The sequence below is a fragment of the Folsomia candida genome, unplaced genomic scaffold (genome assembly GCF_002217175.1).
Source record: "Folsomia candida strain VU population unplaced genomic scaffold, ASM221717v1 Fcan01_Sc028, whole genome shotgun sequence".
Classification (NCBI taxonomy): Eukaryota; Metazoa; Arthropoda; class Collembola; order Entomobryomorpha; family Isotomidae; genus Folsomia; species Folsomia candida.
The window spans coordinates 1,835,908-1,863,825 of NW_019091220.1; the positions used below are offsets into that span (position 1 = coordinate 1,835,908).

Below are 27,918 nucleotides of genomic sequence, written 5' to 3' on the forward strand. Positions count from 1 at the left end.
CGATTCTGTACTATTATGAAATGAAAGCAAGCCTCACCATCATCATCATCACAACAATATTGCCTTAATAGTGGTTGGTTAATGTGTCTGTCTGGGTCTGTCTGCACGTTTTGTGTGAAAGGGTTGAGAAATTGTGCTATTTCTAGCTGATGAATATTTTTTGCAAGTAGTGGTAGCAAAGGCCGAATCGAATCCCCCCCGAGTCAGAAGAGTGGGTCGTCGTCGTTAGTAGATTTGTGCTGGCTAAAAAGAACCAAGTTTATATTGCCAATGCATGTAGTAATTCTAACTCCACACCTTCTGGTCTGTCTGGTCTGGTCTGTGTCTGTGTGTTACAATATTATAATAGCAGCAGCAGAGAGCAAAGTAAAGCAAAAAAGTAAAAGACTTTTATATTACATGTATAAAGAGAACCAAGAAGAATCAAACCGTATCTTGTATCTGGCCCATTGTATTCTTCTTAAAACTTAAATTCTCTGTCTGCTGTTGTTGTGTGTGTATATGCTCTCTAATAAAAACTGAGCCTCCACTAAATGTAAAGTAAAATGTGATGTGGTTAATATTACTGGCTTGTTAAGAGACACAAATTCACCAAAGTCTTGGATTCTCCTTTCTTCTACCAGCATCATCATCTGCTGTGCAGACATAATATATAAAAATAAATAAACAAATAATTCCTTGTTGTTAAACAGACTGGAGGAGGAGAAAGTTATCAAAAAGTGTGAGAGATTCTTCCCTTCTGATAAACTGTTTCAAATTATTTTGAGGGGGCTGATGCTGGACATTTTTAAAAGTTACTTTCACATACAGACTTATAATAAATAGGTGAGAGTACAAGAGCGTGACGACGAGACTAGTCCAGTGGGTGGGGTCGTCGTCGTTGTGGGGGACAGTTTTTCAAACCTGATAAGCATTGCCCACGAGGAGAAAGAGAGAGAGAGGTACGAAGAAAGAAAGTACCACCACCACCACCACACCACCAATAACGGGTGTGTGTGAATTGGGGTCTTCTTGTTGTAATAAGAGATATATTTGCGAATTTATTAGTGGAATTTCTGCTGGATTGGGGAAAAGAAATCTTATACTAGAGCTTTCTTCTTTCGCTGAACACTGCTGGATGGAGCCTTAATTAGTAGGATTCATAATAATTTTGGTCCTCTCACAAGTCACAAATTGGTTGTTCTTGTTGCGACCCTATCGTTAAAAGAAATTACTTTCCTCTATTCCATGTTGAAATATAGCGAAAACCAGGTCTTCTCTTTAACGTGATATACTAATCAAGATCAAGGAGTACTTTTGAAGAAAAAATTACGATACAGTATTATTATTCCAAGGAGAATTTCTTTTATCCTAAACATAAACCAAGTGGTGCTATATAATACCCTCCTATTCCTTCCTACCCTTTTAAATTATAGGGAAATGAATGTACATAAAAAATAGATAAATAACATAAACAATTATCCGGAATGTTTTGACTGCTGGTAGGAAATAAATGTGGAGGTGGGCTCATGTCTGATAATAAAAAGAGGGCTGTGTGAGAGAGCTGCTCTAATTCTAAATTGAGGTTGAACACAAGAAGAGAACTCCTAGATAAATTGTAAGTTGACCAAATTATGAAATTATAGGAGGCCTCTAATTTATGAAATTGGTATCTAATTTTGTATACCTAATTTTTGAAATTTACCTATTTCCAGGTAGTCACTTAACCAAGATAAAATAATACTTGACTAGAGTGGGAGTGGCGTCGGAGAATGCATCTTCGAAACTCAAGAACTTGTCCCAGTTGTTCTCGGAGACAGTTGGAAGTACCAGGAGCAGGGAGCAGCAACATCACCGTTGGCGTTAGCATTTTTGTCACTGTCATCACCACCGTCTGACCTCTTTTTAAGAGTTAATTAATTAAGGAAAAATTATTGTAATTAATACTTAAGTCAAACCTATCCGAGTGCTACATATTGCTGCCAACGACCAACGACAAGATTTCTTCAAGTATAAAATAAAATTCTCATCGGGTCAGTCAGACAGTTTTCATCGTCTGGAAAAAGTCAATCCCGACAAAACTAACCTCTTCGCACTTTTTGCTACCCAAACTGCCAACTAGTAGCCAAGCCACAAAATACGCAACTGCCACCAATAAAATTTTGACTTCAACTACTACTTCTACCTCAAAGCAAATTCAAGTCTCGTCTGCTGACCTGCTGTCGGTTGGGACTTCATTTTTTGGACTTTCTCTTCTTGGCCACATTTTCCAGAAATTTCATATTTCGTCATCCCTTTGTCTTCTCTTGAAAAAGAAAATCGACGTCTCTTCATCTGCTGTGTACCTGCACCTTCTGACTTTCAATAATTAATTACTTAATTGTTCATTAGTTAATTTACAACAAGTGTTTCTCATTGCTCATCATCCATCATCATCACCATCGTCAAGGGTCAAGTACAGAAAGAAACCGAGAAAAAACTTGCCTTGTTGTCTTGTGTATGCGAATTTATTTGCAATTTATTATAACTTTGAGTTGGAGTGTTCGATCGTTTCAGTCAGCTTTAATTGGAGAGAAGAAGAAAAAACTATATATTTATTTAAATCAAGTGATTTATATCATGTCGGACGTTGAGAGTGGAGATGAACGGCCTACGAGTCGAAGGACGGCAGGAGGTAAGAGATTTGTTGTTTGTTTATACTGCTATTTGTTTTGGGATAGATTAAGAATTTTCTCGGAACTGGATTATCCGTTTGTTTATTGATTGTTGACTGATGATAAGTATTGATAAATTAACAACAGCGTGAGAACTACCGAGGTCGTGAAACATGAAAGTAGGGCATATCCATTGTTTTCTCCAGGCATACAAAATTGCCAGACATACATATTGTCAATTGTTACAACATTTTTTTTGCAAAATTAAATATGAAACATCTGATCGCCTTTGTCTCCCCGAATGAGACGAGATCATATTATTGCATAGCATTTTCTTTATTTAGACACGTTTCATGTTTGTCTGGAATTTCGAAATCTCGGGGACATCTGCTCTGCTGTCTCATCCAAATCATGCACGAGCTCTGTTTATACATATCTAAACAAAGATCGTCTCCTCATACATGCGTTTTGTCCTTGCTCCTTTGACACGAGCGACCTTTTCTGGTTTTGTCATATGCTATATTTCATTCATATGTATTTATTTGCATCCATTCAGCCCATAATATTTCGCAATTTAGCTAATCCTGAGGGTTTGAAAATACTTATTTAGGGTGTGTAGGAAGAAACTGATCTTCCTCCAAACAAACAGTGTTGCGTTGTTGTCTCATTCTCATTGTCAACTTTCTACGAAATGAGGATGATCTCGTTTTATTCATTCTATTGGTCCAGAAATGAGGATGACCCATTCACACCATAAACACACACAAGGATATGAGATTGAGATAAACATTTCGTAAAATTATTATTATCGTGACCCACATTGCTCAAGTTAAAAGTGATATCACCACCAGTCACTCGTGAATGATTTTTGTTACTTGTCCATATTTTTTTTGATAGTATTGAATTAGATTTATTAAACTCAAACGCATTGATAAAGTATAAAATCCACTATGTGCATACTTATATGTCCATAATTTGTTATATTCTGACAAGTTTGTATACTACAATCAATTGCAAATGACTAAAAATGAAGCCAATTTGTATCTTATTCAGATTGCCAATTTGCACATTTCCTTGTTCAGATTTCTTCCAGTCTGGCTGGCATACATAATTGTATTAAGGGTTACGACGAGAACTTGTCATTCCAATTTCCATTAGCAATCATTCTCCTCTAATAAGAGGAGAGAAATAGACATTAGTTTGGTTTTGGTATGTGGTATGTAGTATATTATAGTATACGTATAGGTCGGCGGTTTGTGCTCTCTTTGGAGTTTTGGACCGATGTGAAGTTGAAGTGGGTGCTTGCTTTGCTTGCTTTCTCCAACTTTCTCCACCACCACAAACCATGACCGCACAAAGTTGTGTCGAGCCGGTTGAGTAGTCGTGTATGTTCCTCGGTTCCGAGCAGTTAGTATATATCCTGAATTTCGAGATGAACGATACACATATTCTGATATTCTGCAGAATAGAGTTCCGTTTGCAAATCCTTCATCATCATCTTTCTTTTTTACTGAGTAGACGTCGGACGGGGAACGGATGTCAAAGTACAATAACGCTATTCATGAACGTACTCCTCCGGTGTGTCGTGTAGGAAGCGGAAAATGAATTCTACATACATGTTCCTGTTCTGTCTAGGCTCAGTTTCCTTACAAAGTTTCGCATGTGGGTGGAAATGCATGTGTACATGTGTATGATATGAGTGACGGTTTGGTTTAACTTGGCGACCCGACTAGTGGGTGGTAATGGGAATAATGTCATAATTCTGGACATAGCAGAGGCTATTTACGTATGATTTGTCTGGGAATGTGTGTAGAGAACTTTCCCTCGAGTGAATGGCTCATTTTTGTTCGATTTTTAAGAAGGAAATCCCACGTATTTGTTGGGAGCGACGAAATGGAATGGACGTATTTCCAATGCTTGTCGAGCTGCTAACTATGCCGTACTTAATTTGAAGTAGGCAGGTAGGAGAAAGTTGGTTATATTGACTAATATATTATTGAATTGCGAGGGAATGTGGCTTGGGTGGCATGGCGTTGACCCTGTCCAGTCGTCTAACTAATGTAAGATTTCTCGTGCAATCTAGATAGGGACGAACGGATATGAAAGTATGGTTTCAATCGTTTCACCAGGGACATTGGTTGTTTGCTTGACATGTCCTCTTTATTCATAATTAAAACGAGATTGCTGTCCAGCCAGGGCGAGACCACCAAGGAATAAGAGGGGAATGAACTCTGAAGTTCAGAGTCTGAACCAAAAAATAATGATATCCAATTTTTCAGAGCTGATATTTATACTGTACTTTTTATTGGAACGTGCGCAAAAATGATACATAATATAATTATCATGTGACATCCGCGATCGGAGATTGTAAACCCTGGAAGGAATTTATGGTGGTGGTATCATATGTGTGGAGTGATGATAAGTAGCAATAATAATGTAGTGTCCTTATCTCTGGGTAAAAACAAGCTTCCGTGCAGTTTTTTCAATGAATTCATGTGTGTCCACCATCCACGTCCACTTCAGTATCCAGTTAAGTATTTATTGGCTAGACGATGCGCAATTTTGTCGATTATTTCCCTTAACGGAAAAAGAATTAGTTATCCTATCATAACCAAATTCTATTTATGGCCAACATTTATTTATTTTTATATCATGTCGCATCGACCCTTTCTGTCTTTTATGGTGCCAGACTCGACAACCCCAACAATAGAATATAAAGAATATCTGGATGATGAAGAGAATAACCCGTCTGGCCGTGCAATTTTAAAAATATCCTCTCCTATACACGCGAGATGAGGATCCTTATGATGATGATGATGATGACAGTTGTACATTTTTTAGCATTTTATTATAAGGTCTCTTTTCCCTTCCTTTTCAACTTGCCTTAAAGCTGCTGCTGGGAACGAATTAATTTTTATTGCTTTAGGCAAAAGTAGCAAAAAGTCGTCTGGAGTTTTGGTGCTGAGCATTCATCCATCCTCTCCGTGGTTCAATTCACTCTGCCTGCAATTTGCAATTGCACCTTATTTTACCAATCTACCTGTACTCTGTAGTTACGTACATATTTAGTTTTGTGTTACATAACACTGTATCGTTCGTGTTATTATAAATTCAGAATACGCAGCACAGCACATGTTCATAATACTGAGACGAAGTTTTTGGTATATATGCATACGTATATACTGTCTGGATTTTTGTAGTTGTGTGGCATGGGAATAAGTACCAAAAAAACTATTGTGGGCACAATAAGTGGGAACTGCTACTTATATTGCATCTCTAAATGGAGAGGGAGGATGGAGACCCACAACGGCCACAAACACCGCGTCGTCGTCGTCGTTTTAATACATTTTTCGACTAGTGCAGATTAATGCATTCTAATGCAACATGAGGTAGATGCCCTGGAGAAATGGGGAACAACGAACGACGCGCTTTTCTGTTTTAGGAACAACAGAAGAGTTTTACTTAATACTTTGCCACAAGTTTGAGAGAGCAATGTCATGCATGCAGTATTTATTTGTGGCGTTGTGTGGTACACAGATGATGACGCTAATTAGTATAAACCTCCCATCATGTTGCAGAGTAAGTACGTTATGTTTATGCAATATTTAGTTTGTTGATAATTGTCGCATAGCGGAGCAGTGTGAAAAATTATGATGGAGGAGAGAGAAGGGAGCTGCGTAACAAAAAAACTGTAAAGTTAAAGTTTGACTTGTGTGGGCTCTTTTAGGCCAGCAAGTATTTATGTAAGGTTGAAATTAAATTAAGATCATGTTACTAAAAACGTCATGGACGAGTTGTGCATTTGTTGAGAGTGATTTAAAACTTGTTGATAAACACGTATGGAAAAGATTAGCGGAATGGGCTGCTCATTTAGAGATGAAATATGAATTTGTATGTTTCTCAATCTTGACGATAGTTTATCTCTGTTTAAACCCTTTGCGAGGTTTTGGTAAAACAATGAAAACTATTTTATTGGATTTATTTACACAAGGAGGAGAAGAGAACATAAATTATGGCAAAAGGAGAATTGACTAACAAACCTATGTAAAGACTAGAGCTGATGTATTGTAGCAACGATTCCAGCTTTTCCTTTGTCTACTGAATATAATTATTTGCTTGCAATCTGCCGTGCAATTTGTGTTACAGAGTGCAACCAAAAGCCGGCAGCAGGTGTTGTAAAGAAAATTTCAACCCTTTTCCGTTCTCATTAGATACCAGCAGCACAATAATGTAATTAGACATTGAGACTGGCACGTTTTGCTAATTAATTTTCATGAACAATTAATACATTAACTCGTCTGAAAATTTTAAGGTTTGCAATACTATGTTTATTTCTGGTCGCAAGATATAACTATTTATTGTATGAATTATGTACTTATCTATTTACTAGTCATGCAATATACATTGGGCATTAATTATTACATGCATAATTACATAATTTTGTTCTATTAGTAAAGAGGAGGCACAAATTAGTGAGAATCTGTCGAGTCGCCGGTTTAAAAACTGCAGTTACAAGGCAATCACGAAGTGAATCGTTTACAAACTTTAAGATGGCATGGCAAAACCTATCATGCTTTCACTATTACTTGGGCATTACTTTTTTTCTTACATTTACTTTGTACTTACCACAACATCTTGTTATGCAAGAACTCAACAATCTTTCGCATGTTCTACTAGATATGACACCTTCTCAGATTCCAAACTCTTATAAAAATCAGCACATATTTAACTTGTCGACTGACGCCAGACTTCCATTTATCTGCCAATTACAAGAATACTTAAAGGTGAAGTTTGCAGAAGGGCTCGTTTTGCTCTGAATGAAATTCGAACCTTATTACTGCAAATAATGAAGAAAGAATGAAACCCCTTCTTTCAAATTGACTTGAGCAAGCACATTCCTCAACTTGTTTGAACTTGGCCGATTCCTAATAATGATTTCGATTTCAATGAAAAGCGTTTAAATAATTGACCCGGGTCTGGACGTGACTCCAGTGATGGCGACGACGAGAAATTCAACCTGGGTTTAAAATTTTGTTCGTTGCAAAACCCAATATTTTTTGTTGCAAATCATTACATTTGCTATGTCGCCTACCAAACTGGAGCAATTACTTGTAGATTGGTACCTTTCTCAAATATTCGCAGAATTTTGGAAAAATTTTGTTTTACGCCAATCTTTTCCCTTTCGTTCGTTTTTAACCCTTGTGTTGGATTTGATTTGATTTCCCATGAATATCTGATTGACACGGGCTCCAAAGTTTGAATACGAAAGGGTTAATTAGTAACAAAGCATTATTTTTCGTGAATTTTACAACTAATAATTACTCTGAAATTTCAATGTATTTCTCTAAAACTATCAACAATACAAGATTACAAGTTCAAATGCCTCTTCATTTAAAAACAAAAGGAATGCAACAATGCAAATTTTGAGATGAGTAATCACATTGGAATCGGTGAGTCGCATGAACAGCACCACGATTATCATCACAAGAAAAAGAAGTTGTTTCATTTTATGGGCGAGATAGCGAGCGAGACTTCATCTCTTATTCTTCTTCTTGTGCTGTGGAAGAAAGACGAGAAGTTTTTTCAGAGATAGAAGAGCGATTGGTTTGGTGAGATGAATTCATAATAAAGCCAAACAAGAGTTATGCAGGCATGGGAGATGAATAAAGAGGCGCGGCATTGATGGCAGGACTGCAGGAGAAGTTTTGGCAGTAGCAATAAACAATTACATTTTATATACTCGTATGTAACATCATACATGTATACTCCTCCTCACACTACGGAACATTGTGTTGGTGGGGATATTATGCTTTGTTGTACTCTCAAATCAAAATGGCCTGTCAGTTCATTTGCATATTTTGACGCATTCGTGAGAAACAGAGTTTACTAATAAAGAAAGCCGAGAGTAGTAGGATATCCGATTCGATCCTATCGGATTGGATTATTTTAGGATCAAGCTAATCCTAAGTCGGATCGGATCGGATTGAATTTAAAAACACCGATCCGACTGTACTCTAATCGAAAACCCTTAAAGCCAAATTGTGAGATTTATGCAAATTAACCGACAGGCTAGTATATTAGAGAGTATGTACATACTTGCACAGTGGCAGTTTCCATTATCAGGTAACTTTTTTGCCCGTCTTTCCCTTTGACTTCTTTAAGGGCATTATATCGATTTGTCACGAAACAGGTTGAATTATTTCATGTATTTTTTAAAAATTGGTTTAACTAGTTTATCCCACATATTAAGGTTGACACTATCGTGTAGGTTTTGTGTTTAAATTGACGGTATTAGATAAGGCAAAGAAGGAGATGAAGAAGAGTGGAGTCACATCTTAATCATGAGGATGCGATGACTGGATTTGAATGCATGGAATCTGTTGTACTTTAAGAAAATGGATGATAGTAAACAATGTAATCTTACGATATGTCGTTATGCTTTGATTTTATGGTATTATTGCTCGTTTTTTGTGTCATAATCTTTCCATCAAAACCGTGTGAACATGGAGAAAAGAAAGTTTTTCAATACATAGTTTAATGATCACTTTTTACCATTTATTTATTTATTTGAGTACGTTTAAAGTTCGTTTAAATGGGTATTATAAGTATTTTAGATAAGCATTAACAGTGATACAGAAATGATATACAACTCTCAAGTAATTAACTTGAGGTCTTTACAATCACGTGAAAAAAAGCACTCGAGTTACATTTTTATATAACAGCATAAAATTATGTAAAGTTGTTCTCGTCTTATCAACTGTGATCAGTTTCATTTCGATAATGCTTATATGTGAAACAAGAACCTTGATTGTACCAATTGTAGACTGGATTAACCTTTGAACGCACTTCTCCAGTTAAAGCACTGCTTTTGCAATTTTGCAACAGCCTTGGTCTCAAGCCCGACCTCACCCATTATTGTGTTATATATGCATAATTCAAGTGTTTTATCTACCTACTTGTCACCACACCACGCTATTACCATCATCAATTCAATAGTAGGTATTTTAAGTGTTCAATGGTTTTTGTACGCAAAACACTGAAATGCGCCATAATTCCTGGAATGAGAAAGGTTATGGTTTTTACGTTTGGAAACTATTTGCTGCAATCTATTGTTATATGTTCATGGAATACGTTTGTATGATCCAATTTCTCTTTCGTATAAAATATTTTATAAATAGATTCACCAGATTAGTGGAAATTAATGTAAAATGTATGCAGGAAATGGGATGGTCACTAAATATGTACATACGTCAATGCATACATATATATGATTTGAAACGTTGTATATGTATGTACTAAATTGGGACGTTTTAGGAAGGCCACTTGCATAAGCTAAAAGCATCAGTGATGATGTGTCATATTTTGCTATAAGATTATGATTAGTCAGCTACTGGATAGTAAATTAGATATTAAATATATCGGTACATACACCTTGCAATTTCTCATGACAAGATTTCACTTTAGGTAGTCGAATCATCTGAAATGAAATTCCAACTTAGAAATCATCACGGTTTAAAGTTTCCTTCTTCCAAGTTCAAATACCTAATTGGAATTTAAGTAGTAAATACCAGCTAAACTCAGGAGGAATAGAATGTGTATAAGCGAATTTTTAAATGGACGGCGAGGAAAGGAAGTTGTAACCTTCCAACAATTTATTTCTATTTCTTGTGAAATGCTAAGAGAGAATGAGATGAGAGAGGTACTAGTGTTAATATGCAAGAATATACACATAAGTAGGTACACATGTTGTGATGCACCTTAAAGATTTATAAGTACATATTTTTCCTGTGTTAGCAGTCGTCGTCTCTTTTTATTCGTGTGTCATGACAAGAAGACACTGATTTAATGCAAGAGCAAATATTTGAAACTACAAAAATGCACCTCTGACACCTACCTGAGGAGAGAGATTGGAATGTCTCATCGATTCTTGGGCGTGATTCATCCAAAAAGAATGTGGCCATTTGCTCAATTGTGATTTTTTTAAATCCCATAACTCATCCTGCTCATAGCCGGTAAGTCAGTCACGAAATTGAGGACCCTAATCTTTATTTCAGTACCAAGTTTTGCACATTACCTTAAAAATTCTTCCCCACAATGGCCTAGCTATTCAGATGAAATGTATGGAATGAGGAGAGACGGCACTTAAAACCCAAAAATAAACTTTCATTAAAGATTTCCTGGAAAAATGATAAAAACGCAGGATATGCTACACACTCGGGTTTAAAAAATCTAAAAAATGTTGCACATAAAATTCCTTTCTTTCTTCCTCCCTCCACTTGTTTCATATTTTGTATGATCTGCATACAAATACTTCAGTCTGTAGAGAGACATGTGCGTAGGAAGTAGGCTCAATGTGCATGCATCATTTTGGCACAGGCGCTTGTCCGATAAGGAATGAATGAAAATATATGTACAACCTTAAGAAATTAGCAAAGTAAACTAAGAATAGTCATGCGAGTAAAGTGCAATTCAAACTTTGGATGAGTTTATGTACATACAAAGTCAAAAGTTTGTACAGAAAGATATGATGTCATCCACTGACTGAGGGAGGGCGAGCCACTCCTGCTGGATACACATTTTCATTTAAGAATGCACCGGATATATAAACATATAGGACATGAGATTCAATGAAATTTGCGAAAAAAACGTATGTACATAAGTTAAGCCACCATCATCTCATCCTCGTCGTCATGTGTTTAGAGTTGTTCAGTTAATTTCGTCTGCCCTTGTTCTGCGTATTTGCATACAATCCGGATTGCAGATCGAGTCACCCACGTCACTCTTTTTTACATTCATTGAACTTCATAAAATAAAATGTTGCATGAAGGAATGATGATGATGAATGTTGCCAATGTTTGATATATATTTGGATCAATCATAAATGGATGCGATCTTTGTTCTAAATAAGTTCTTCTTAGCAATTAAAATTACAGGACACACTTCATGCTTAGGTAAAAACATGTACTACCAGTACAAAATTTGCTCGAGTATTGTTATTATGCATTATCATGTGTAGCATCATTTCTCAACAACTGCCACTTACATAACTCGCAAAACGCTATGCTTCTCACCATGACCAACTACTACTCACTCACTCACAGTTTCACTCATCTTATATATTACTCATACGTAGCTCTCTCCCCTCCGTTTGCGAATTATATGCCAATGATAAATTTGCAAATTATGAATGGATACGACGATACCTCTCTAGTAGTACGCTAAAAATGAATCACTCACTGAATGGAGCAGAAGTGTGTTGCTGTGTTTGTTGCGAGAGGAACTCTGAGAGAGCAGGGTTGACTATTGTGAATTGAATTGTGATCAAGTAAAGTCTCATCCATGCGTTTTATGTTAGGAGCTGAAAAAGTATTAGTCATGTCGTCATTAGTCAGCTTGGATTTTAGTTTCGCTATTTTTCCCACAAGTTCCTACTCAGCTCTGGTCTGAAACGTTCTCGAGCCGGCGTTTCGTCCAAGTTGCAAAAGCAAATACGTACACGTAATTTAAGACAGTAATAAAATTTTCTGCAACATATTCTCAAATTTGAGCAGTAATCAAAATCCATAAGAAATAAACAATCCGATAGTGAATAGTGCTTCGTAGTAGGACTCTTATCAGTTCCTGCGTCCTATATATTGTCCCTTATCAGCATCCTTTTACGAGAATACTTGATCTTATTGACTTACTGCATTGTGCGAAAAAAGTGCCAAGTGAGCGAGTGAGTCGTGCCTAGGTACTTGTGTGCCATGTTTTGACTCAGTCAGTCAGTGAGACTAGTAGTAGTGGCCGTGGTTTAGTTATTATAGATGAGACGATCTGTGCAAAAAAAAACGAGTGCCTGCATTACGAGTACACTACACTTGATACACTTATTACTCATTATTAGATACATACATATAACTTCCTGACTAGTGAGTAGTATATGTAGTTACATATTTCGCAGGACTCTCGGATTATTGCCGGCTTGCTAACATGATTTTTTTGGTGGTTATGGTTTGTTCCTTACCATCTTCTTGGTCTTCCTTGCCTTCATCTGCTACCTTATTATCCCCCTGTGCCGAACTACCTCAAACTATTTAGAATGGGTTAGGCAGACGAGGAGGACATGTACGCTGAGAGAGACTGTGATCATGTTTAGTACAAAAAATATTAATGGAAATAATCACATCATTATTCATTCACCCTTGTTCTTTTTTATGACTCGGATATTTATAAATTTTCAATATTTATTTTGATACAAAAACATTAAGACATTTACATACCTCTAAATACCTACCTGAGAACCTAAGCGTCCAATTTCTGGCAGCTTTTGTTAACAAGACGTGCAAATATATGTATCTATGAGTATATTCCTATTAAGAGTTTTTTAGACTGTGCGAACAAGTGAAACAAAAAATTCTGAGTTGGAGTGCCTTAAATAAGTAAATAATTAAATACCATACGTTTTTGTATACCTTTTTGTGATTCTACGATTGTATACGAATTTACAAAGTTAAAGGACGCCAGTGAAAGTTGAGGCTGTTAAAAAATCAGTTGAAACAAAAAAGTATGGTGATGTCGCGCCATCCACGACCTGAAGGCCCCTCTTACAACCCTCGCCAGCCTCAACCTGCTTACGGCGAGGGAGCAGGTGCCTTCGTAAGAATGGAGCGATTCGACCCTGATCCCCACGGAGGGGGGACGAGAAGTTACACGGAAAGTCCTCTCGAATCGGAGCCACATCAATTTCGGGTCGATAGGTGGGAAGATGGTATGTTGCACAATGAGAGGATGAGCAGATGCACATTATTAAGTAGTCTTATTCGTTAAAGAAAGTGAGGGACTGGCGTTGTCATTATTTTGTAGTACAAAACACATACATAAGTGCAGGTGGTGCTTTTCCGATTAATATGATTATGCTTTCTTCCTCGTCATTATTAAATTGAGGTGGTTAATTCCATGTAGAACACGACATTTCAAAACGTATACATATGCCTATGTACATACGTTTTCATATGTATCATCACGTGTAAATTTTGGTTAGTAAAAGTCGTCATATTTAATAATAAATTGCAAGGATGAATGACACTGCTCTGGTCTACGGGCATGTGGCAAATGGAGAAACAGGTGAAACTATAATACAGACACTCTATACACACACGCTCATGAAATTGCATGCACTAGTCATGAAATGTGGTTAGTTGGTTGGTAGCATGATGATAATGTGTAGGTGTATGTTTGTAGTGGAAATGACGGCTTTTCTTCTCCTCTCTCAGCACATGCTGCACACTTCTATGCACTTCCTGTGAGTCATCACATCTCTCGGGAACTTTATCAAAGTAGTCCGCCGCCGATCTGTGTGAGAGAGATCCTCCCATTGTTGTTTCATTGTCGGTTGAGTCGTCAAATTCTAAGAATTGCTAGAAGATTCACAATTTCGAAACCACCAGCCAATCGTAAAGTTTGATGAGTCAAAATAAGTAAACTGTATATTCAGATGAGACATAGCATATTATGCATGAGGAAAAATCTAGTAAATAAAATTAGCGTTGTTGCTCATTACTCAATTAAATTTGACTATTGAAATTGACACCTTTGTTTGTGACAACATACGTACAAGGAACACTGCATAGCAATTAATCTGGTGATTTCATGATGGAACCATGTACCATTTTTGCATAGCAATGCGTGTTATTCTCTTTGACTGCTTGTTATTTAATTCGGTCGTTACATTTATTTTATTGGCGAGACAATTGGCTACCGTTCTAGGGTTGGGTTACATAAAGTATCCGACCAGACTTCATTTATTGTTACGAGACCAGGACTGGAGCCAGCAGAAGAAGACGAAGGAGATGAGATGTGGTTTGAAGTTCAATGAAAATCGAGTAAATTTTCCTTGCACTGCACCCACGCTCCACAGTCTTTCCTTAACGTAGCAAATGGTAAAAGTTTTTTTTTACTTCCTACGATATATGTACATATTTATGTAGCGCAGTATAACAACTAACCAACTATCAACTCGCCAACGTAAAATAAGTAGTTGAATGGGGGTGAGAGGATTGTTGTTACGCGTGGTTTGCTAAAAAGACGGAGAGTATCATTGTAAAAATGACGTAATGCGTAGCTCCTTAGTTTTACAAGTACACAAAACAAACAAGGGCGACGATATACAAGGAGCAACTAAACCAAGCTCATTTACCTTAATGTAACATGTAACTGAAGGATGATGATACTTAAAGGAAGAAGGAGACGAAGGAATACGATGGTTGTTAAAGGAAGGAGGTAATAACAAATAGCCATTGTTCGCTCCAGTGACTCCATACTTTTCTTGTTAGTTGGGATTGTTGCTTGGTTGGTGTGGGCTTTGAGTGGTGAATGATGGTCGTCGTCTATATTCTAGGTGTTTTACTACACGGTTTTATAATTAGAACATAAAAAAGTTTTTCTACTTTTCTGCGTGGGAATGGAACGTGTCCGTTTGAGAGGAGAGATTCATTTAGTACTTACATAAGTGCTGCTGCTCCTTTAACAGCGATCGCTCATCATCTCGCGAGGTAGGCATTTATGCAGTGACGACAATGGGATGCGTAATCAATTCCCACATTTATATTTAGCAGTAAACCTGCACCCTTTAGAAAAAAATAAAATAAAAGAATACCATTTATGTACATGGATTCCGATAAGAAAAAGAAACAAGTAATGAAAATGAACCCGTTTAATTTACTTTGTAACGCGACAACTTTGACATTTTGACATTCAAAACCTTTCCTACTTTATGACCCAACTCTCCTCTTAACTAAAAGACACATTTTCCAAATATTTCAAATAATTTATGCCGCAGCTAACACGACTCGACTTCTGCTAACTTTGACTAACTGAGGAGAGTTAGCAGCATGAAAGAACTTTGTTCACTTCTTATTATTTTCCTTCATTATAAAGTTCACACAGAGAATCTTACTTACAGGCTGACGAGCTACGTTAAAACAAGGAGAGAAACACATAACATACATGATTTGAGACTGGGGGCAATATTATGCATAGCCCTCTCTCTGCATATTTGTTGTGACACAACCAAAGTCTAGAAAAAATGAATGAAATTCCAATCCAAGATGGTTTAATGGGATCATGTGTGTAATGGTATTCAGGCATGCATGTTGTTGCCTATGTTGTGTTATGCACGCATATTTCATCTGCATATGTACATCTCTACTACACACAGATGAATTCGACATCCAACTTGTTTTTGTTATTGAATATGGTTCGCACCACGGAAGAAACCATCAGGAGAATAAGACGAAATTCGAATCCCACCTTATTGCAAATAAACTTACCCTGCATGAGGCAAACTGCGTGAGATGACATGCCATGTATCTCCCTTCTCGCCTTGACAGGTAGTTGGTTAGAGGAGAGAATTTAACAAGATTTTGAGACATATGGTTGAACAATTTTGCAGAACAAAACGAATGTCTAAATTGATTGGGAGACTCCTTTGTCTAATAAATGGCCTCCTTATTACACTCTGCTCCAGAATTGTAAATTTGTTTCTTGCGAAAAAAAATCGTTTAACTCGTATAATAATTTTAACAACCTTTTCCGGAACGGATCATAATTAAATAACGCATCTTGTACCTATGTTTGCATATAATTATTACATGCACGACATTCCTCCCCCTCCTCTAAGTTGCATGCAAGTGACTAAACGCACTTTACTTACGCACTGGCACGTGGTGGTGGTGGAGGTTTAATGACCTGCAAGGTCGAACTCGCATCAAGCAGCTTGTAGTAGTAGTACCATAATATCAACCAGCTACATGCAACTCATGTTATTATACTGTGGGAAGAAGGTGGATGGATGATAAAAATTCAATAGCAAATAGCAGCAGCAGGAGTTGGCAGTGCAATGCATCACATAGCGTTTAGCCTAACTTAGGATAGTGCATTAGATGTTAGCCGTGGTGGAGATACATAGGTGATATTGCTGCAATGCGTCCATGTACACAGTTTAGTTAGTTAGCGATGTTCTTTATTATGCGAGCGAGTCTTAAGGAAGCACGCAGAATTAAGGAAGCACGCAGAATTATTTTATGAGATCAAAAGAAACAGGATGTGTGTGATACAGGAGGACGGGTGCAAGTGCAAATAGACTGATGCGTTCGAGTTATAGTGTTTTCGTCAATAGTTTTTTTGATCTCGTTCTCTAAGCGATTGTGTCTGAATGCATGAAATGACAAGAGTTGAAGAAATCTCTGTGTAACAGGGCTGATTTTTTAAAGTGATCATTTTCCAGACGGTTTGAAGTAGTAATTCATCCGTGTTTTATTAAAATGTTTATTTCTTTGATAGGAATCATCATCATCTCCTGTTTTTTTTAAAGATTGTTGGTTACAGTTCATGGCAAAATTATTTATGTCGCTCGTTTAGAATAGTAGTAGTGGTTGTTATTTAATTTGGTTTTTAGACAAGTGTGCATACATCACGCATCCCTTGCATTGTGCATACCAAGCATGACCTGTCTTCATTCAGTTTGGTAAAAGAAAAAAAATGGTACGGAAATAAAAGTTTAAAATTTAGTATGGCAATGACATCATGGGTTTTTAAGGAACATTTACTTTTATCTGGCAACTATTTAGAGGTTTTTACTCGAATTTAGATGCTGATGATGTGATGAAATGACGTGAGTAAGCAAGCCCAGTAAAAGGTTATATTTTATAGATTTGTATAGGGTTGTTAGTTAGTTAGTTAGTTAGTGATAAATACACCCTCAGTTTGCGTCGGTCTTATCTTGCGTGCAAGTTTTAATGAGAAAGGTGGAATGAGGATGTAGTATCGGAGATAAATAAATGCCAGTTTAAAGTTCATTATCGACATTATCGTCGTCGTCACCATTAAGTAAAATAAAATGGAATCGAACCATTCAACACATGGACCACGACGAGGAGGAGGAAAGGGGGATAAATTGAAATATTTCCAACTCAGCACGCCGTCTTTATTATTAGTCTCTCTCTTTTCCTCTGATGATGGAGGAATGGATGGATGGATGGATGCTGGTGTTAATTTATTGACAAGTGTTATTCGAGTTCAATCAAGTTCGAACATGCATCTACAAGAGAGAGAGAGATAGATACACGGCGGATAAAAAAAGACGAACAACGAGGTGTGGCCAAGTCCAATAAGTTGACCGATTGAGTCACTAAATGAGATTGTGCATTCATCCCTCAAAAGAAAAACATGCATAATAATCGATTATGTATGGACGGCGGAGAAGAAAGTATTTTTATACGGCTCGTTCGCCTTCCTTCCTTCAGAGGATGGAAATGAAATCGTGTGTGGTTGCATATTTCCCTTGGTGTAATTATACGTATTCGACAGATTTTTTTCTGTACCAAGGAATAAGGAACAAAAGGCTCATCCCCAATTTTCTGCAACATAACGACTTCCGTAAAACAAAGAGGGAAGAACAAGAAGCCTAATTGGGATTAAAAGATCAGTTTTCCATTATACTTATTTGTAGTAAATTGCTGCAACTGCTGCTGCTGCCGATGTACATGTGCCGGTTGGTGTGTTCACTGAGTCGCAGTTACTTAGGAGAGGATTCTTCGGTTAAAGAAACTATTGGCATTTCTTTTACTCTTTTACTTTGCACCATCACTAGAATCCCATTGGTTTTTACCGAATTGGTTGGTGTCGTGTCGGCATCGGGCACAAAAAATCGTGCTTTGCGTAAGACGCGTATATGCGTAGAAATAGCGTGAATATGCTGTATTTTATTACCACCATCCTCCTCTCTCCTTTCTTCAATAGGTAGATATCTGCGTAAGATAAGCCATAAGCTGGCTGGAAAGAATCGCTTTGTGCCAAAGAAGCCATGCCAGACCAACTACTTTACTGTCTATGTGGGGATTGGATCGGAAAAATACATTAAACAACTAACTAACTAACTGAACTGCATTTTTCTATCTTCTTTACACAGCTATATTGCTATATACAGACAACTTATCCCTACGCTTGAACTGTATGTGTGCGTACGTATTCTTCATTCACGAAACAGATTATGTACGTAACATAGCTTCTTCTCTCTCTCGAGGGACGCGGATGGGTGGAGGAATGGCACGGCTAAAAAGTCGCATGTAAATATTTGTGAGTGCAGCAGAACCATCATTGGTTAGTCGAAAGATAAAAAAGCTACGCACAATTGTACGCACATTACGACAACGACGGCAGAGGAGCAGAATGAATAGATGGATGGATGGATCCTCTCCCGGTTAACAGATTCAATTCGACATGACATACGAACGCAAAACTATGGTGCGGAGCCCATGTAACAACAAGTTACCAGACTGGGAGGCAGTGTTTTTAAGAGATGGGGAGCATCTCCTACTATCTGCTGACTGAATGTGTATGGATACATGTACAGGTTACGTACGAGAAGAGCTACGTTTACTGAAAAGCTGAATGAAAGAAATAGTTTGAGAAGGAATACATACAAACACTAGTATGTACTACATACATACTACAACAACTTGGGTTATAATACGCAGCTAAGTTAAAAATTCACTATTCACATCATCTCCTTCCTCCTCAGTCATCATCATCACTTGTGCTTGTAAATACGAGAATTTACTTTATGTACAAGCGTTTCCTTTGGTTTAGTCAGTCGGATTCCTTCGCACTTCTTCTTTGCGACGACGACGACCAAGATGTCGAAATACACACGGCATAAAAATCCCATTGCTTTGTCATGAACCTTCAGAGAGAGACGCAAGAATCCTTCCAAACAGAAGGAACTAATCATCAGTGGTGGTAGCACAAATTGTTGTTGTTGTTGAGACGTAAATAGGTAGTGGTGGTGATCATCTGTTGGGTGACGACGACGCTCGTCGACATTAATTTATTGACGCCCGGATTGATAATAAAGTACACGCAGCACCTTTCACGGTGCGACTGATAATTTAATTACTGTGATAATTGGCAAGGATTTATTTTATGGTGGAACAGTGAATAGTATATTTTCTTTATCAAATTGCCTCTTGAAGTATGTAGACGAAGAAGACTTGCAACAACTAACAACAAAAACTCACCTTATATGGCAAAATATTGAGAGAAGCCATGAAGGAAGAAAAGGATATTGGATTGGTTTCTTCACATATGCATTGTTGCTTGGAATTTCTTACTTTGCGAATGAATATCTAATACATATTGAATCATCGATCACCTGTGTGTCCAACAAATAGACAAGAAGAATCTCATGTTATGCAGTCCTTTCTCTGATAGTGCGTAGTATCGAAGAGTTGTACGTAAAATATGTTGTGTTGGTGGTGGTGACGGAATTTCACAAGTTTACATATGTACACTTTAACTTGGTCAATGGTCATAAAGTTTGTTCAACTAAGGATAAATCAGCGTTGTGTAGCCCTCATGTCGTGGAAAGAGTGGTTACTCAAGAACCAAAATAAGGAAGTTTTCCCTTCGAGTTTGACGAGAGGACAATTAAAATTCCACGCAAAATAATAATTACTCAATAATAATAATAATAATATGGGTTGATTATTATAAAAGTCCGTAGCAGCAGCAGTAGCAAACATCAGAGCAAGATTATTATTAATAAGTCTTGGTTGTTGTTTGTTATTATTAGTGGAGGCTGGTGGAGGTGATGTGGAGTGATTTGGCAGAAAGTGCAGAGCAGGATGAGAATGGAATTTGGAAAGTTGTAAGAAGAGTTGTTGGGAAGAGTGGAACGCTGTGTGGTGGTTGTAGTGGTGGTTTTGGTTGATGGTGAAAGTGGTGAAAGTCATCCTGTTTGTGAGGAGGAGAACGTAGGAGAAATGTATCGAAGGGAAACTGAAGAGTCTGATGAGCACAACTGGTTATGGGGATTAGGTCAATAATTAATTTTTTTAATGATTGCGGATGATGGATGATAAAATTTTGATGAGAAATAATAATAGAATGAAATGAATAAATTGATGAAATTGTGAAAGTTAACCGAATTCTGTTTTTGTTTATTTATAGGTCAGAACGAGGAGCAGGAGCTGGTAAGTTTAGTAAATTTGTTTTTAGCACAACTAGTGAAAGTTAGTGATTTTTTAGACGTTTGTGTTTTATTTTTATAATTTTTTATCACCTTCAAGGCCTCCAAGATGCTCCAAATTCAGTCCAAAAGGTTCTATCTGGATGTGAAGGAGAATCCACGAGGGAGGTTCATCAAAGTTGCAGAGATCGGAGCGGACGGTAATAGTTTGATGCATAAATAACGATTCTTTCTTGCTTTCTCCTGCTGACTTTCTCTTTGTTCATTTCATGCTCATTGATGAATTTTTTGTTTTTGCGTGGGTAGGTCGACGAAGTCAGATCTACTTGGCGCTGTCCACAGCGGCCGAGTTTCGTGATCACTTGTCATCATTCAGTGATTTCTACTCCTCCCTGGGTCCGCCCAATCCCGACACAGTTCCTGAAGATGGAAAACTTAAGTCCGAGGTGATGGTTAAGGCCAATGTAAGTCCAGTTTTAAATGATTTTGGCATTATAGCCACCAAATCCATATTACATATATTTTTGCAACTAATTGGCATTTTTTATTACATCTACAGCGGAGATACTATCTTGACCTTAAGGTAACCACATTTATTTATTTATTTACCACGTAGCCCTTAAAAAATTAAACCCTAATTTTGAATAACTTGTAGGAAAATACTCGAGGCAGATTTTTAAGAGTTTCTCAAACAATTTCTCGTGGAGGTCCTAGATCACAGGTAATTAACATGCATATAAACTTTCATTCCTAGCATTACTAAATTATTTACTACTGTCTTTTTCAGATTGCAATTCCAGCTCAAGGTGAGTGAAGCTCAGATGCAGCTCTCTTTACTTAATCCTACTAAATTATTTATCAGACAATAACTATGCAGTACTTACATAGGTCCTTAGTTTAAATGTACTGATTAATAATTTATTTTCTTCCTCCGTTTCAATTTTTATAAACTATACTGCCCTCAACGTCATCACTCCTATATCTCATTACTAATAGCAATGTTTCATACTCCAGGAATGATAGAATTTCGAGACGCATTAACCGACCTGTTAGAAGAGTTTGGGACCGAAGACGGCGGTTTTCGAGGCGAGCTACCGGAGGGGAGGCATATTCGCGTTGATAACAAGGTGAGTACAAGTGATAATAATCCGCTGTTTATGCATTACATATTTCTTAACGTGTGTGTAATTTCATTTAATTTATATATTTTATGACATATGCAGATATTCTATTTCGACATTGGACAAAACAATCGCGGCGTCTTCATGAGGATATCGGAAGTAAGTGTATCTATACTTCTTTTAGTACGCATTTTGCGGTGGCTGTTACAAGAATTTGAATAAGTATACGCATTTTTCAACACTGCATTAATTGCTTAGTTTGTTGTAATACAGACAATAAACACGCAACGGCACGCAAATGTTGGTTACTTAACTAAACAGGATGACTCGCTTTCTATTATTTTAACTATACCGTTGTTTTTATAGCTGATTTTCTCTTATTTATTTACTATACACTATGCCAGATCGTGCACCCAGCAGTTAAATCTTCTCGCGAGATTGGAATGCAGTGTTTTATATGTGCACATTCCATTCTCACTCCATTCACATCTACACACCAAAATCTTTCAGACTTCTTCATCCGGGTTTAGCAGCATGAAACGAATCGCATCTCCTTCTCTCTCTCTCTCTCTCGCTTATTGCAACAGGCTGACTTCTTCTTCTCTTAATACCTCGTGTCGAGTTTGAAACTTTGAAATCCATTTGCATAATTTATTCTGAAGCTTGTCCTCTCCGTCCTTTGTTTATGCTTCTGGTTGAGAATTCCAGATTTCGAGCCAGTATCTATCTGTCATGCTCTTACAACAATATCAACAATACACAACTAATCAACCACCCAATGCACGCACGGGCTGTTGCACAGCTCAAGTAATATGAAATTATTTATGTGCAATAATAATGAAATGGCTTTATTTCTTTCCCAGGTGAAGACAAATTTCAGGAACGCTATAACAATTCCTGAAAAGTCATGGTCTCGATTCCGCGATATTTTTGGAGACTACGTCGATAAGATGAAGGAGAGTGGGGGTGGAGGTAGCGGTAGTGCGGCGGGACCTTCCTCTTCCAGTGTTTCGGATATTCCTCCACCTCCTACGTCGTCCACTACTGCCACAACGTCGTCAGACCGAGAACGCGACCCGCCCAACAAATAATTAGCGTAACTTGGATAGACCACCTCCTGATCTAGCCATTTTTCATTCAATCAATTTAACTACTAAATCCTACCGTAACTGTAACTAGCCGTAATAAGATTAGGTTATTATATATTATGAAAATCAGTACTCCACAACGAGTTATATAGGCGAGTTGTCGGGAAAGGAGGAAAGTGTACGTGTATGTACCTTCAATTTGATATATACATATTTATATCGATCTACATACATACACTTCAATCAAATTAGAGACAATTATTGTTGTTGTAAATTGAAACTCTGTTAAAAGTAAGAGTCTTTTGAATGTTAAATTTATCCAATTTGTTATGTTCATCATGAAAATTGCTACTCAAATTGGCTCTTCTACTAATTCATTTGCAACTTCTTCTGCACCGAGAGTTTTGTTAACTAAAGTACTTTAAAATTGTGAAACCACACCCAAGCCTGCAGCAAATAACTAAATGGAACTACTATACCAACATAGTCTTGATATAGCTTTAATAGCAACAACTCATTTTAATTTGTACAGCAAACCCAACGAGAACAAGGAAGAAGAGGAACATGTATTACATAAATTGCATGCTAGTGACTGCGACTGAGAGGTGCGTGTTATAAGAATTAGTTGAGCATAGTGTTCAAGCATATTTGTTCAAGTCCTTTTTGTTAATCCATTGTTCCAATTAATTATTATTTACGTTCAACAATCCACTTAAAAATTTGTTTTTAAATGCTACGTGGTTTTCTACATACTAATATCGATTATTTTTTATTTTTTAGTTAAAAAACCAGTACCGTTTAAAAAAAATTAAAAAAATGGACTGGAGATGAAAGGCAAACCAAAACTTTACCATTAATGTTATTATAACAGACCGACACATACATACACGGAACAACAATATTGTGCTAGTTCATTGTTCTAACTCAGTTTAGAATTTATAACAGAATTAGCTAGACGTGTTTTATATCATATTAACAATAAATTGATGCATGTATGTACATAATTAGTCGACATTAAATAATCTGTAAATATATAAAAATCGATTTCAAAAACTATGCTAAAACTGCGTAGAGAGAACGAGGAGGCAGAAAAGTCTATTAAGCATTTAAAGAAATATATTATACATAATATATAAATACATATATCTCGATAGGCAAATGCTAATAGTGCGAACTCGTGCGATGAGACCATACACCTTTAGCCACAAATAATATTTGCACTTTTACATATGGACGAGACGTAGCGACTTTTACATGTAAAATAAAAGTTGTTAATTCCCTCCGATATTATAACGTGCAAATGAATTTGTTGCAAAATGATGATGATCTCGTCTTCGGTTGGTACTAAAAATTAATGTGATTCATTGAGTAGAGAAATATTAAATATTATTGGGTCGACGAACTATTAAGCGTTAGTAAGAAAAAAAGTAATCCAATTTATCATCAAAGGTTTAATAATTTAAAAAAATGACTACAACGTTGTTGTTTCTCCTCTCTTGTGTCTTGTGCTTCTTGATTACTAAATAACGGTTTTTTAAAATGATGATATGCATCAGTATAAAAATCTAAATATATATATCACGTCTAAAATTAGAACAATATTTGATTTTAAAAGGTTGGAACATTTTTATTAAAGATTACGAAATTTAATTAATTAATTTAACTTGTTCATTATGTGCACTATACTAACGGAAAATCATTTTATCCTTCTTCCTAATAATTTAAAAAAATGAGAAATAATATTTTTGTTGATTATTAGTTTGCCAGCCACGCCACAGTTGAAAGCTATTGAAATTGAAGGTGCTTTAGAATGCTATAATATTTAAAAATGTTAACATTCGAAAGTTACTACTATTCATGATGTATTTCCATTACAGATATATTTACTGTATTACTACTATAAATCTAAAATTATGCATACATAATATAAAATAAGCTACTGCATATGTACTACCTTATTCTATTCTCAATTAGAAGTCTGAGAACTGAGTTATTAATGAATTATTATAAATCCGCCGCCAGGGGTTTAATTATCCAGTTTAATTTAATTACTTAATTTTATAGTTATTACTTTTTAAGGAATAAAATGTCTAGAATGTAGAGATTTATTAACGTTCTGCCGATCTGTCAAAGAGAGAGAGAGAGCAAAAGGGGACATGGGGATGAAAGGAGAGAAACCAGCAATCACTGCAAGTAAATTTTAGAAATGGGTTAGATTTTTGGATCGTTCTCAAACGTCCAAGTCTATAAAAGCGAAAAGCTAACCTTATAAAATAAGTAAGTAACCGAGAGGGTATAAGGTTAGATAGATGCTATAATAGTGATGAGGTAAGCATAAGTAAGAAAAAAATGATAAGCCACACATAGATTGTTTCTGTTTGATAAGCCATGCGTACCTATTGTAGCTAAAAAAAATGAAACTGAAGCCCAGTCCATATTTAGAGATCAGCAGTGATGTGTTGGTTGGTTGGTTGGTTGATGTGTGTGTAAAGGAAAAGAGAATAGATAGCAAAAGAATTATGTGACGGAGTAATGAATGAGAATGATTTTTTTCAGAATTTATAACAAAATCAAAATTTGTTGGTTATATCAGGATTCGAAAGTTAATCGGATATTTAATTGGTCATTGTTTTTGTGTAAATGAATGATGAATGTGATGTGAGGATTCTTTAAGTCGGAACTGGTTCGGTATGATACAAAATGCAATTTGACAAATGATTTTTTTGTTGACTTTGTTTGACTGTTATTATAAACTTGTGTTTTTTGTTAACAATAAACTGACAGAAAGAGAAGGAGAAGAAAAGAAGTTGTGATTTTAGGAGGATGTGATTTTATTTCATTTATTTCATTTATTTTTTTGCTTTTCAGTATATGTAGAATGAATGCATAATTAACTGTTATTTTAGGACCAAGAAATAGAAATATTTAGTAGTAAATAATTTGCAAAAACACAGAATTTCTTTTCCAAATTTCTCACCAATATTCGACAAGTGTATAAATCAATCAATCCAATATGTATGTATAACCATCAAAGAATCAATACACCACTGCCAAATACAGTCTGAGAAGGTTGAGCAATCGAAGAACTTTCCATTTAATAGAACAACTACATAACTACCTTATTTCATTTAATAATCCAGTTAAAATGTCAATCAGTAAAAAAAATGTACTCGTTATTTATGCTACTGCCATTCCAGAGAATCGATACGTTTACATAATTAAATTGCATTGCAGGCTGACACTAGAAAAAAACATAATGGCCTTAAAAAATAAATGCAGTTTAAGATTCTGCTTTTCTAATTTACATAAATACATACATAACATGTAAATCCAGTCCAGTTCCATCATCGATTCAATACTATAATCGCACTACTTCGATTTATAGGACTTTATGCAAATGAAATAATATTTAAAAATATAACTGCCATTTGTTATGTTCAGGTCTCTTAAATCTCATATAAAATATGCAAAGGGTTATTAATTTGCTGAAAATATGATCTTCATTCTTCACACCAAACCAAAAACCAACATCAATTTACGGACTGATTTAAGGCGAATATTTGTCAATTTTTTTAGTAGAATGCGATTAAATGCAAGCGGTGCGTGTGTGTGTTTGCGCGTGAGAGTGCATATTATAATGACGATTTACATGATTAAAGGACCATGAATTCTTAACGATTTACATTAGCGACACATTTTTGCTTTTAAAATACTCCAACACCAAACCCCAATTAATTAAGTCTTCGTATGTGTAAACACTAGACTAAATTTGACAATGGTGCTATCTAAATAAGTAAAATTATGTACATACTGTGGAGAAATTAATGAACGCTGGTAAACGTAAATATAAATTACTTAATGGCAAGTCGTGATAAAATGATTGATTCAGTGAATTGATAGTGATACTAATAATTAATCGAGCATGAATCTAATTGAGTATTAAATTCTACCAATCAATTCAATATTAATTTTACTTGGTGGTGTGCAAGCAAAATGTTGATAAGTATGCGAGTCCTTCTTTTTAATAACCTTAAAGAAAAAAGAATCAGGAATGTCGGTTAAGAAAAGTAAAATAAATATTCGAAAATCTTATAATTAACATTCACAAGAAAGTATTGGTTTGTTCGACAGAGTTCGCTAAGTCATTTCACTAATGGTACGTATTGCTAATGGGGAATTATTATTGTGCATATTAAGTATTTTGACTTTTCATTATTCATTCGTAGAAGGCGTGTAAAAATTATACATACATCATTTTCCTAGTTTTTTGAAAATTTCACAGTATGTAATTTCATGCAACTTAATTAAGCAGCTGCAATGCATACGTATTTCCCTTGGTGGAATTATGCATTTATTTTGTAATTTGTTAAGAAATATCGAATTAAGAGTTAAAAATATGTATCAACTAGACGTGGGGCACTGCCATATTGCGTGGATGAGATATATGCATGCATGTTATGCAAATATGGATGCGTGGTTAACAAATAACGGTTTAACGTATACATTTCGAAGATAAGAAAAACATATAAATCAGCAGAAACAGAGTTATTAAATGTCGACCACACCAAAACGAATCCCATAATCAATCTTTGTAAAATTATGATTTATTCCAACTGTTTGTATGTAGTCTTCAGTAAGAAAAGTGATAAAAAGTAAACATTTGTCCATTTTCACATTTTAGGCGTGATCCATAAATAATGGAAATTTTTCAGACCATCCACCTCCTCCTCCTCCTCCTTGTCACGGGTTACACCCACTTTTAACATGTGGCGCAAATGGAGCCGACACGTGAAACGCTAATCCACCCTCTCTTCCATGACATCATTTATGGATCACGCTTTAATACCACCCACGAAATAAATCAGAATCAATCCAAGCTATTAACTCATACAAGGCAAATTTTCACACCTGTTAATGGCTAGGATATTTAGGTACATACTTAAATAATCTTGCCATACATACATACATACATACATACATATATCTAGTTTATTAATTTAGTCTTAAGTACGTAAAAACATCTACATATTATTATTAAGACGTACTTTTGGGAATGAAAAATTAATAAT

General features: G+C 36.1%; 1 protein-coding gene across 3 annotated transcripts; it reads left to right on the forward strand.

Annotated features, from left to right (window-relative positions):
• Nucleotides 1-83: 83 nt before the first annotated feature.
• LOC110859756 (transcriptional activator protein Pur-beta) lies at nucleotides 84-27,910 on the forward strand. Of its 3 annotated transcripts, XM_022108736.2 has the most exons (11): nucleotides 84-1,597; nucleotides 1,695-2,653; nucleotides 20,622-20,644; nucleotides 20,741-20,840; nucleotides 20,947-21,104; nucleotides 21,200-21,223; nucleotides 21,296-21,361; nucleotides 21,428-21,446; nucleotides 21,655-21,767; nucleotides 21,864-21,920; nucleotides 22,625-27,910. In XM_022108736.2, the coding sequence occupies exons 2-11, from the start codon at nucleotides 2,479-2,481 to the stop codon at nucleotides 22,850-22,852; spliced, it is 963 nt and encodes a 320-aa protein (XP_021964428.1). In that variant the 5' UTR covers nucleotides 84-1,597; nucleotides 1,695-2,478; the 3' UTR covers nucleotides 22,853-27,910. The 3 variants fall into 3 exon arrangements, with proteins under 3 accessions (XP_021964428.1, XP_035715666.1, XP_021964429.1); XM_035859773.1 differs by lacking the exons at nucleotides 84-1,597; nucleotides 1,695-2,653 and adding an exon at nucleotides 11,926-13,383; XM_022108737.2 differs by lacking the exons at nucleotides 84-1,597; nucleotides 1,695-2,653 and adding an exon at nucleotides 19,183-20,489.
• The last annotated feature ends 8 nt before the right edge of the window (nucleotides 27,911-27,918 follow it).